Source organism: Mobula hypostoma, chromosome 21, assembly GCF_963921235.1.
Source record: "Mobula hypostoma chromosome 21, sMobHyp1.1, whole genome shotgun sequence".
In the NCBI taxonomy this organism is placed as follows: Eukaryota; Metazoa; Chordata; class Chondrichthyes; order Myliobatiformes; family Myliobatidae; genus Mobula; species Mobula hypostoma.
The window spans coordinates 25,275,206-25,286,896 of record NC_086117.1 but is presented as its reverse complement, the minus strand read 5'-3'; the positions used below and the strand labels follow the sequence as shown (position 1 = coordinate 25,286,896).

The following is an 11,691-nucleotide window of genomic DNA, read 5'->3' as shown; positions in this document are numbered from 1 at the left end:
GATGCGGTAGCGTAAGCAGAGGGCCGGTGAGTGGATAGCCGACATTTAGTCGGGAATGTTCCGGAAGGTTCTCTCCGCCGGCTTCCTGGTGCGGGCCCTTCACGCGGCGCTGACATGGGCGGTGACGTTGGTTCTCTTCCTGTACAACACGGGTGAGGTCATCATTAGGTCGTACCACAGGTGTGCGGGGGGGGGGACTTCACGGATAACCGCGCTGTGTAAATGTAAAACTTATGGATGCACTAAACGCGGCGGCTTGTGAACGAACAGATTGAAGAAAAACTCTACTCTAAATTGACTCTCTCTGTACTTCATAAACTTTTGTGTACCTTCACTGGGTTTCTTCTCGGCCCCCTCCACACAGCCTGTTCGGTCTCTCTTCATTGTAACTCGCCACCAGGAGAACCCCGGTCAGTTTGGAGACACGAGTAGCTGCAGATACTGGAACAAAGTAAAAACAAACTGCTGGATGAGTCCAGATGAAAGGTCTCAACCTGAAATTCGACTGTCCATTTCCCTCTACAGACGCTGCCTAATATACTGAGTTCCTTTTTCAGTTTGATAATATAGTAGATCCTGGTAAATTTACTCTGCTCTCGTCCATGCCTCTTAAAAATTTGCTTTCCACATGACTCCTCGATGCATCTTTGTCCCTTCTGCTGGTGCTTGGGCTCCAAAACCTGACATGAAACTCCCCACAGATGTCCCTGTGTACATGTTGCTGAGAAGCAACCTAAGACTGAACTATCCTGCAATATCTTTAACTTTTAAAAAGTCCTTTAATCCAAGAATAAAATAATTGCCTTTTAATGTAAGATCATAGTTACCAAATTAAAGAATACTAATCAATCAACTGATCAATAAACAAGACCATCTCGCATTTTGTTTGTTGCTTCAGACTTGTGCCTCGACTCTACTGATCACCTTGTCTTTAATTTAGCTTAAACCATAGTTGTAAAGGAAATCCTCATTCTGGTCTTTCTTACCAATCGACTGCCTCCTGAATTGTGATCTCGCCTCCCATCCTGTATCCTGCCTTCGTGACGTGACAGGTAGACCCTCCTCCTCTACTTGCTGTAGCCAGCTGTAAATTTCATTACAGCTCCTTTTGAATTTATAAACCAATCATCGCTTCCTGTACCCTCACAGCCAGCTCCTCCTGCCGTACTACTGCCAATTTCGAGCACTCAAGAAGTGGAAATATCTGCACTATATTTTAACATATTCTTGAAACTGCCTTATTTCACAAAAGAAATTCAGAAGGCTTGTCACATGCTTGTTTGCATCTTTAAAAAAATCTTTCCCTGATTAACAGGTGCCGGGTGACATTATTCTGAAAGAATGGAAAGTTTGTGTTTAATTGGGATCTGTACATAGTATTATATTATTACCTATATAAAATAAAAGCAATCCATTCAGTTCATACAGGTATTATGAACCTCATACCACATGAACCTCCTTCCATTTTCCCCTGGCAAAATCTATTGGTGCAACTCACTGTTCTCTTCTCCATCATGCTTGTCCAGCCTCCTCTTGAATGCATCTTTGTTCAACCATTTCCTCTAGCAGTGAGTTCAGAATCAGAATCAGGTTTGATATCACTGGCATATGCCATGAAATTTATTGTTTTGGGGCAGTGATACAGTACACAAAAAGTGATAAATTACAATAAGAAATACATACACTATATATAAAATAAAAATCAGTAAGTAGTGCAGAAAGAGCAAAAAAATAGCGAGGTAGTGTTCACTGTCCATTCAGAAATCTGATGGCAGAGGGGAAGAAGCTGTTCCTAAAATGTTGAGTGCGTGTGTTCAAGCACCTGTACCTCCTCCCTGATGGTACCAATGAGATATTTGTATAGTCAACACATGGAAATATTCTGTCTGTAAGCATTCTATCAAATCTTTTCATAATTTTAAAAACTACCATTAGATGAACTCTCAGTCTTTTCTCAAAAGACACAATTCTGTTTATTCTTTCTTGTGGGAGAGATCTGTGTGGCATTTGCTACTGATGGCTGGGACCAACATACAAGAGTGGTGTTAAATCATTGCAACTCTAGTTACATTGCAATTTAACTAAGTACACCCCCCACCCTTTTTCTCCTACCTTTCATCTACCTGTGTTGAACTTCACAGCCAATGTCTTCAGATGGTATCATCTGTAAATTTAGAAAATTTTTGATTGCAGAGCCAAAGTTATTCACGTAAATTTTGTTCAGGAATAATCTCAGATAAAAATGATGAAATCTACCACAGACATCCCACCCTACAAAAACTCATTTCAGGGAGGTAGCAGCCCCTTCCCCCACAACCCCATATCACCCCCCACCCCGGTCGACCTCCAAGGGTGTATGTAATACTTTGTTTAGTGATTTTGTCTAATCTGTAAACCAAGTTGGGTATATGCAGAAAATGTGACATTAAAATATGTACTTATATTACATTATATTATATTACCATGTTTATCCTATTACAACTTTAAGCAAGTCTATAGGGAGTTTGGCATCATCACGTAGGACATCAATAGAGTAGCTCCTTAGCAGCTGGCCAGCTAGTTTAAATAACGTTAGCTACGCTAATGAACGAATGACACCTGTTAAACTCACCTCAACATGTCTTTTACATTTTAACACACTATAGGCAATAGAAAAGTCGCTGATGCAAACAGTGCAGGGAGCAACACTGTCATTATTTTTGAGGTTGACTGTAAAGCCCGCCCACAGAGAAAATTGATAGGTCTACTTAGCACAAAGAGAGTCCAATCAGGATGCTCGCTCTCGCTCTCCCTCTCAAAAAAATCGATTTACGGGACATTGTGTATAATTTCCAGGCATCAGGGAGCCACTATCAATATGCGGGAGACTCCCGGAACTTCCGGGAGAGGTGGGATGTCTGCTACCGTTATCTTCCTCTGCCAGTGTAGCCTTTAGCCATCTGAGGAAAGAGCATTTGAGATAAAACCTTCAGCATGTAGCTCAGGGTCCACATATAAACGTTGTTCTCCGCTCTCCTGTGTGCATCTGAGACACGTACAACCTCCAGCAGACTCTTTAAATGTCGCCTGCTGTCTTTACAAAGCTCTCTGAATCCATCAACAGTACATTGACCAACATTAGTGTCCTCTCCTGTGTCAATCCTAGCATTAAAGCTCGAATTACACTACGCTGACTCCACTATTGCTTCTGACACCAGAAACCTGAACTAGACTCCAACAAAAAAAAATTCAAAGGTGTTCTTCAAGTCTCTGAAAAGATTTAATTTCTCCCCAGATTGTAGAAAACTCTGGCCCACGGCCACTTAAAGAAGAGAAGGAGCATTTATAATGACAGGGAAAATCCATCTGTAACATGCAGAAGCCCAGTGTAAATAATGGAAGATGTACACCACTTCCCAAATTACCCACTGGGCTGCAACCACTTTTAGCAGCTTTTGGCATGTGGGTGCCATATTGGCCTCCTTCGCCAATAAAACCTACAGAACTTGAATGGGAGCATGTCATTCTTAGTTACAAGAAACTGTTTAAGGTGTCCAACTGTGAATAATTTTTATCCATCTTATATTTGTTGCTCAATAAATACAATTCATTCTGATTGTTAATTATAGATCTGAGGCAGAGCGAAGAGCGTGGCGAGTTCCTACAACCAGTCACATTTCTCCTGCTGGTTCTCTGCTCAATGTTATTGTACTTCAGCACTTCCCTCATGGACCCAGGATACGTCACATTTGATGATGAACTAAAGGTAAATCAATCTCTATCTGGCACAAACTGCTGCACGTAGCTGAGGTGATTATTCCTCCACGAGAGCAGCTAAAATTATTATCCTGTAGGAACAGTATTGCTTCATACCTGAAATTATAGGTTACCCCATGTAATGGCTGCTCAGGCAACAGAAATTCACCCTTACAAAATTCACAGATCACTACACAAGAAATTGAGATACAAAGTTAAATTTGTTCTTGTTGAATTTGTGGTGGGATGGGGGGGGGGTTGGAAGTAAATAAATAAACACTATTTATTTTTCAAGTTGTGTTTTTGAGGTATGTGCCAATAACCTTGCTTTGCATTGCAGTAAGTTGTGATATCGACCATTTCCCAGGAATTCAACATCACCATAACATGGTTGTTAGCACTTTGTAAAAGCTATAACGCAGAAATAGGCTATTGGTACTATTCTTCTGTGTTGATCACTTTGCTTTACATGAGATTTCTCCCACTCTTTTTATCTAAACCTATCAGGGTAGTCTTTTGTTCCTTTCACCTTTAAAACTACCCAGATTTAATTTGGTTGAAGTCAATAATATTCACCCTTTTGATTAAAATAAGGACTTTCTGAAATATTGTGCTCTTTATTTTACTTGAATTGAAATTTTCAGTTCCTGAGGAGTTTGTTGGTTCCTTGCAAACACAGGTACCTCGATCAAATCAGTGTGTTTGGAATGAGAAGGAGAAGGAGCTAGAGCTGATGGTGCCTGTGATACAGAAAGCCCAGAGACTGAGGCGCTGCGGATACTGTATGGTCCAGGTGGGAATTTCTATTTTGGAAATAGATTTAAATTCTTAACAATATAAACATTGCAGAATTCCAAAAGCCTTTCACAGACTATGATTTGCTATGAAAATTAGGAATAAGCAGTGAGGTGCTAACCAGGTCATTGACACCCATGTACTAAAATGAAAATAAAGTAGGGAAGGAAATGATCAGATAATCAGCTTTTAGCGATGCTGTTGAGCAAAAAATATTGGGGAGGATGCCAAACAGAATCTTTCTGCTCTTCTTCAGAGTTTTGCCATGATCCTTTATATTCATCTTTTAGACATACCAGGGCCTCACTTTAACATTTGAAAGACTGCACCCCAAACAGTAAGGAATGCTCTGTATTTCTTGGCACTAAGTTGTATTAGTAGGTTTTAATGCAATTATTATTACTATTATTATTGTTGTGGGCACGTGGCCAAGTGGTTAAGGCATTGGACTAGCAACCTGAAGGTCGTGAGTTCGAGCCCCAGCCAAGGCAACGTGTTGTGTCCTTGAGCAAGGCACTTAATCACACAGTGTTCTGCCACGACACTGGTGCCAAGCTGTATGGGTCCTAATGCCCTTCCCTTAGACAACATTGGTGTCGTGGAGAGGGGAGACTTGCAGCATGGGCAACTGCCGATCTTCCATACAACCTTGCCCAGGCCTGTGCCCTGGAGAGTGAAGACTTTCCAGGTGCAGGTCCGTGGTCTCGCAAGACTAACGGATGCCTTTATTTATAATACAATCATTACTATCAATTTTTCTTTATTCCATCCACTTGGAAACTCCTGTGGCTAAGGTGAGTTACTGGAAACAGCAGTTAAATATACATTGATGTTAAATTAGAAGCCTTTTGAGCCTAGGTATCATCAATCTTTGTTTTTACTTGGGTACTAATTGACTAGCTATGAATCCATAATACTTTATTTCAAATTTTTAGTATTTACTTTTAATTTTGTAAATCTGGCTAACTTCTAGGTTGGTACTGTGGAATTTAATTTCTTGCTTGTTCATTTACCAAAAAGAGGCAGAAGACTGACTAATCAAAATTCCATTTTAAACTAGCCTTGACTATTTACTGCACTGCATTTGATAAGAAGATAAATTCTAATGAGTTTCCTCCATTTCAGCAGCAGCCCATGAGGTCTAAACATTGCCAGTCCTGTCAACACTGCGTGCGGCGATATGACCATCACTGTCCATGGATTGAGAATTGTGTGGGGGAGAGAAATCATCGCTTCTTTATGCTCTATCTGATAATGCAACTGACTGCCCTGATGTGGGCTTTCCACATTGCATGGTAAGGATCAGTGTGAATTCTACCACATGGGTTTTATAGTAGAATAGATGCACTCTTGCCTCTGACCAGAAAGCTATTTACTGTACTGTAAATTTTTGCTGTTACTGCAGGTCTGGATTTTGTACTGAACCCAAATGGAAAGACTGGCTCCGTGTCAACATGTTCCTGCTGCTGGCATTCATCATTATCATCATTTTCACCGTGGTGGTTATGCTGTTGTTGGTATCACACTTGTATCTAGTGTCCAACAACACCACAACTTGGGAATTCATGTCCCGCCATCGTATCTCTTACCTGAAACACTGCAGCTCAGAGGAAAACCCTTTTGACGAGGGCATTCTTAGGAATTTGTGGATGTTTTTTTGCGTGTGTAAGACAGTTACATGGGAAAAGGTTTATTTTCGAGAGGACAATGAGCAGGTTTAGAGAGTGGGTTTTCGTAAATGTGTGATCTCTACTCTATTCATTTTGGTTTTCTGCCTCACTGAGATTGAGTCTGAAGAAAATGTGAACATTATTTATCAAAAACAAAGTGCTTTGTGTGAGAGATTTTCTCCTTAACTGCCAGAGGCAAATGGGAGATAGAGGGCAAAAGGGAGGCAAGATAAGTTGGTACAGCCATTATGGAAGTGGTATGCAAGTTCTTTCCTCTTTCTACTCCATCCCAAATCCGAGTTTTAATTGTGGCTCTAATCAATTGGGGGTGAGGTAATGGGGTGATGGTGGTGGGTTTGAAGGAACTGAAGTAGTTTTCCATGGTCAAAAGTCACTCATTACCATTCTGAATAGATATTGAGAAGGATTAAGAGAAGAAAAATTTAAATTAGAATTCTGATTCTGTGTTCTGGATACTTATCACTGTTTAAGATCAATTATTAATGTTAAAGTATACTGATCCTTATTTTAACAAAACATTAATACAATAATATTTTTGATACTTCAATATGGATATATTGAAACAATAACTTATCACCAGTTTTCTAATGGATAATTTTGCAGTCCATATCTAAAATTTAGATTGTATCTGCATTGAATCATTTTTATTCCAGCAAGGATTACTGTATTAATATATAAATATTTACAATGTTAAGAACATTCAATTTTAGCAAAAAAACCTTTTCATAAAATATTCCAATGATGCTTATTACCCAATCTTAAGTTTACAAAATTCCTGTAAATATATTTACCTAGGTGTACCAAATTCTTCTGGACAGCATCAGTATTCAAATTCTGCACATTATCAGAAATCAGAACTTTCATCAGCAACGGTTTCATTTGGTAGAGGTAGCGGATATCAAGCCCGCCCCCCCCCCAAGTCAATGATCGTTAAGATTGTGAAATATTCCTTCATTGTGGTTCAGTACAAGTCCTGAAACAAACTACCTCACAGTACTATGGGAGTATTTTCATTTTGAGAGATTACAGAAGTTCAGAGCTGCCAAGAAAGGTCAATAAATGCAGACCTTGCTGGCAATGCCCACATCCTGAATAATGGACGTATGAAGTCTTACACTTCAGTGCAATACTTATAGTTATATACTGCATGATGAAATGCAAAATTAATGTTCCATCCCCAAGAGGATGCAAGAAACAACGGCAATAAATCGAAAGAGCATGGGGAAGTGGGGGGGGGGGGGCGGTGATCAGAAAGCCAGCACATCACATCTGAACCAATTATGAACAAAATATAAGCCCAGTATTGTTGCATGGCCATTTGTGGAATCAATCATCTTGTTTCTTACAATGCAACAGTGACCATACTTCTAATGTACTTCTTTGCGGTATAGCTTGTCATGAATAGAGAAATAGAGAAATGTAAATGAAAGTTTTTCTTAAAATAATTTCAACCATCATAAATGGAAAGTGGGGAGAAAAAGGAATTATTTATTTATGAAGATTGTGTTCTCGTCTGTAGCTAGTCCAAACACTAATTCCTATTGAGAATGCTGGTCATCCAAGAAATTCTGCACACGTACCAAACCAATCATGCAGTTACTGCTGCCATGGAGTGCAAAGTACAAGTAACTGAATGATCTTGGCTGTGATTGCAATCCAAAACCTTCTAGCTCTGAGCACTATTCAACCTAACCAATTTATCCCAATCCTACAGCATTTGTTCCACTCCTGGTAACATTGGTTACATCTGCCCCAACAGAATAAACTTCTACAACAAGATTATATGTGTCAAGTTCCTGCACAGCCGAGTCCCAAACTACTTGTGATGTCTTTAGACCTACAATATGCACTGCAAAATTTCAAGCACAATTGATCAGATTTATCATCTGATATCAGATACCAGGGTGATGGTGACTGCTTTTCTCCAGAAGTAATGAATATAAACATTTTAGTGCAAATACGAATTTTATGTACAAGAAAGCAAGCCTCCTGTGAAATTGTACGGATGGAAGACCAGGGTTCACAGAGGAAACTGAAATGCAACTGGGGACAAATTGCCACTGAGAAGCAGCATTACTTATTGCCTCCACAGACAGAAATGCAAGTAATGCACAGAATTTTGGTGCTGATTTAATCTCGTGTTCCGTATAACTGTTTTATTTCTTCTGTTGATTTAACAATATAATCTCCAAATATACTTTAATTCTGCTACAAGAGCAGGGGAATTGTATTTCAATGCCTGTAATTAAATTGCATCCATCAAGATTGAGGCATGTTTGATATACTGAAAAATGGAGCATATAACTGGTAAAACAGGTTATAGTAATCTGGCAGAGAGCAGGAATTTAATCTACATTGAATTTAGACAGCTGGACTGTACTGGGAATTTATAAGTCTTTACCATTAAATAATAGTATGTTACTGTACATTTTCCACAACTTGATACTTTAATAATTTTCTTAAAAGGTTTCTGAACAGACCAATTTCATTAAAATATTCAGCTTAATTTTGGATTAGAATCTGTTCTGTGCCTCAAATCATCAACACTTGGAAAAATATATTGATTAAAATAGTTTAAATCTTTATTTTGTTTCAAAGTTGTTTGATTTTTCTGTTTCATTCACAAAGTTAGTTAATACTGCCTTCAGTAACTGGCAGATGTCAATGATAGTAATACAGTAAGAAAGGAAAAGTGATTCTTTTGTGAATAGGCAATTTGAGACCAAGTAAATTCTGATGATTACTATCTCTTGCCAACAATCTTAGATAATAAAGGCAAAAAGAGCCCAGATGGATTCTTGAGAATGGAAGAGCATATACAAGTAGAAGCCACTGATACCTAGCTTTGGCATGAGATCAAGAGTGAGATTAGGAACGCCCAGTATCTAAAATGGTTGCAAATACAGCGTCATGCTAAAGCTGGAGGCTGTCAAGTAGTGGGAGTATTTTTTTTTTAATTGAGTAATTTCTAACACTTTTGACATCTGGGCAGGCTCAAAGGGTCAGCTAGACCTTCCCTGCCCACCAATTTCAAGAGGAATTGGAATAGATTCAAGAATCACTTGAATGCTATCACTCAGATCATCTTTTTTCCCTCTCTTCTGAATTTATCAAAATACAAGCCATAAGTTATATCAATAAATAAGAACAGTATCTGCTCCATGTAAATAAAGTTAATCCCCATAGTGTTTATGCATTTTTTTAAAAATCAACATTATACATTTAAGAAAATAGTTAGATAGAGGTCTTCAAAATAAAGCAGTTATCCTGGATTTCATAATGATACGCTTTTAATAGTTTCATTCCTCTAACTACACGACTAAGAGGTCAGGAATGCAGCTGTCCCCTTGTCTTTGCCAATGAGAATATTTAAAAGCAGACAAGAGAATGAATCTGCTCAGATTTCAATTTTGTATTCCTGGTATGTTACTAACCTCTGAAGCATAGAGATTTGAAAATATTGATACAAGCTGGAAGTGCAAGATTGTCATCCCCGTCATTAGGCACTTACCCTCTACACTCACTTTTAATTTGTTCAAATAGCAAAAGAGAAAAATGTTTCAATCCACATTTAAAGTGCAATTGTTTAAAAAACATTGCCTTCCCAATAAATACAACATGCACATGAACATACTCTGAAGTAACACGAAGTATCATAACCTGGACCTAATTCTACAAATGTAGTCACAGGCCAAAAACAGAAATAAAGCCAAGTCAGAGTGCGATGGTCACATTTTTGATAATTAACTTATCATTGTAGTTTTAGGATGCAGGTTTCCTAGTAATCCTCTCTGCTCAACAAAAAAGTACAAGCAGAAAAAAAGCTATATTAAAAAGGCTACTTAAATATATCCAGAGCCATCATCGAGTGAAATAAGACAAGAGAACACAATATTTCAGGGTGTGAAGTGGAGCAAATTAAAGTGCTGCTCATGATTACCATCTATCCACCAAAACAAACAGTAACATTTCATTGTTAGAAGTTCTAAATGCTCCCTATTGACATTCAAATTTGCCTGCATTTACATGGCAAGGGAAAATTAAAAGAACCAAAGATGTAGAGCATCGTGATCGGAGAGAAGCAAGGATGGCAGGGTTGTATGAGGTAGTACGTGTTAGGAGTGGGTGGTGATGAGAAAGAGCAGGTGAGAAGTAGGAAGTGGGAATTATGCAACTAACTACCTATTGCTCAGATAAAAGAAACAAAATTGTGGACAAATCATCTTGATATTAAATCAACCTGTTAATTCCCTTTGTAATGGTGGTATTCTTTACTATTCTAATAGAATGCAGACATTTTCCATGATGTGCAGGTTTTTGGACAGGAAATTACATTCACAAGAAACAGATGATCAGGGTTCTTGGAAACTAAATATTCATATTGAAATCAGTCTAGAAACTACCAGAGGTTTCAAACTTCTTAGCAGTTTCTCAGTTTGTCCAATAAATAGCACTCTGCATTCTTACGAGGTATCACATCAGAATATGAAGCCCACAAAATCAGTAATCTTGATACAGGTCAGTCATGCAATCAAACCCTTCAAACATTGCTTGCTCCTGTAGAGTTAGTTTTTCAGAGTCTGAAAATGGAGACAAGACCGGAGTCTGGGTTGTAAATTCTTCTTCAAAGTTCCGGACATCATTTTGGCCGCTTATTTTTGGTACAAATGGCGGCTTTACTTTTCGAGCAAATAAGGCATCCCAATCAACTTCCTGTAAGACAAAGTCATGGATGAGAGTGTCAGGATGTAGGTGCTGTAATATACAAATACATACAGACAAAAATAAAACCGATAATGAATTGTACACATATGATACAATCAGTTACAGCAGCATAATCCATTGGCTATTCTTGAGTGGACATTGTGCTATTAACTATGGGTATAAACAATTTCTTTTCCCCAAGCTGTAAATATTTTACAGCTTGTGAACTGTTTGGAGGGGATTCAAACAATTTCTAATCATTGTGACTCCCTCACTGTGGTAATGTTACCATTTTCAAACCTCATCTTTCTTCAGCTTTCCCATTAATCTCACCATTGTCTTCACTCCTCATCCAGAGTCCCTCAACCAACCACAAAATTTGCTTTGCTCTTTTTATCTCTTAACTTTTACCAGTCCACCAAAAAGGTCATCAACCTAGAAATGACAGTTACTCTCTCTCAAAAGATGCTTTCTAAGCAGTTATTACCAATATTTTCTTTCTCTATCTGCAGTACTTTCCTTGTAGAATTCAGAATCAGCTCACTTTCCTCCATTAGCTCCTTTTGCTTAAACTGTCCAGTTTCCCTCCTCTCTCCTCCACATTTCAAGCACTCTCCCTTCCAGTATTTATCTATTTACAGTTTTTATGTTATGACTGAATCTGCATTCACCTTTACAAGCAATGCTATCCAGATCACAATGTAATACCACTTTTGCTTCTGTTGCTCTTTAGTTTAAATCCGTATCCTCTGGTTACTCTGTCAAA

The 11,691-nt window shown here is 38.5% G+C and overlaps 2 protein-coding genes across 6 annotated transcripts in view; one reads left to right on the top strand and one right to left on the bottom strand.

Moving 5' to 3' along the window:
• Nucleotides 1-12: 12 nt before the first annotated feature.
• On the top strand, nt 13-8,778 carry zdhhc12a (zinc finger DHHC-type palmitoyltransferase 12a). Of its 2 annotated transcripts, none has more exons than XM_063073684.1 (5): nt 13-152; nt 3,609-3,745; nt 4,415-4,528; nt 5,656-5,825; nt 5,936-8,778. In XM_063073684.1, the coding sequence occupies exons 1-5, from the start codon at nt 56-58 to the stop codon at nt 6,249-6,251; spliced, it is 834 nt and encodes a 277-aa protein (XP_062929754.1). In that variant the 5' UTR covers nt 13-55; the 3' UTR covers nt 6,252-8,778. The 2 variants fall into 2 exon arrangements, with proteins under 2 accessions (XP_062929754.1, XP_062929755.1); XM_063073685.1 differs by having other exon boundaries at nt 5,659-5,825; nt 5,936-8,775.
• A 194-nt stretch (nt 8,779-8,972) lies between these two features.
• Nucleotides 8,973-11,691, bottom strand: part of LOC134359882 (serine/threonine-protein kinase N2-like) — a 38,198-nt gene continuing 35,479 nt past the window's right edge. For all 4 annotated transcript variants that reach the window (XM_063073674.1, XM_063073676.1, XM_063073677.1 and 1 more), the window contains one exon: nt 8,973-10,934. In XM_063073674.1, the coding sequence (XP_062929744.1) occupies nt 10,722-10,934 (213 nt within the window). In that variant the 3' untranslated portion in view covers nt 8,973-10,721. The remainder of the gene's footprint in view (nt 10,935-11,691) is intronic.

What these genes read in the sequence shown, in the direction of transcription:
- zdhhc12a (XM_063073684.1), top strand. Translation starts at nt 56, where the DNA reads ATGTTCCGGAAGGTTCTCTCCGCCGGCTTCCTGGTGCGGGCCCTTCAC. An exon ending in GCGGATACTGTATGGTCCAG is followed by an intron (nt 4,529 to 5,655) that starts GTGGGAATTTCT and finishes CCTCCATTTCAG; the next exon opens with CAGCAGCCCATGAGGTCTAA. An exon ending in TGGGCTTTCCACATTGCATG is followed by an intron (nt 5,826 to 5,935) that starts GTAAGGATCAGT and finishes CTGTTACTGCAG; the next exon opens with GTCTGGATTTTGTACTGAAC.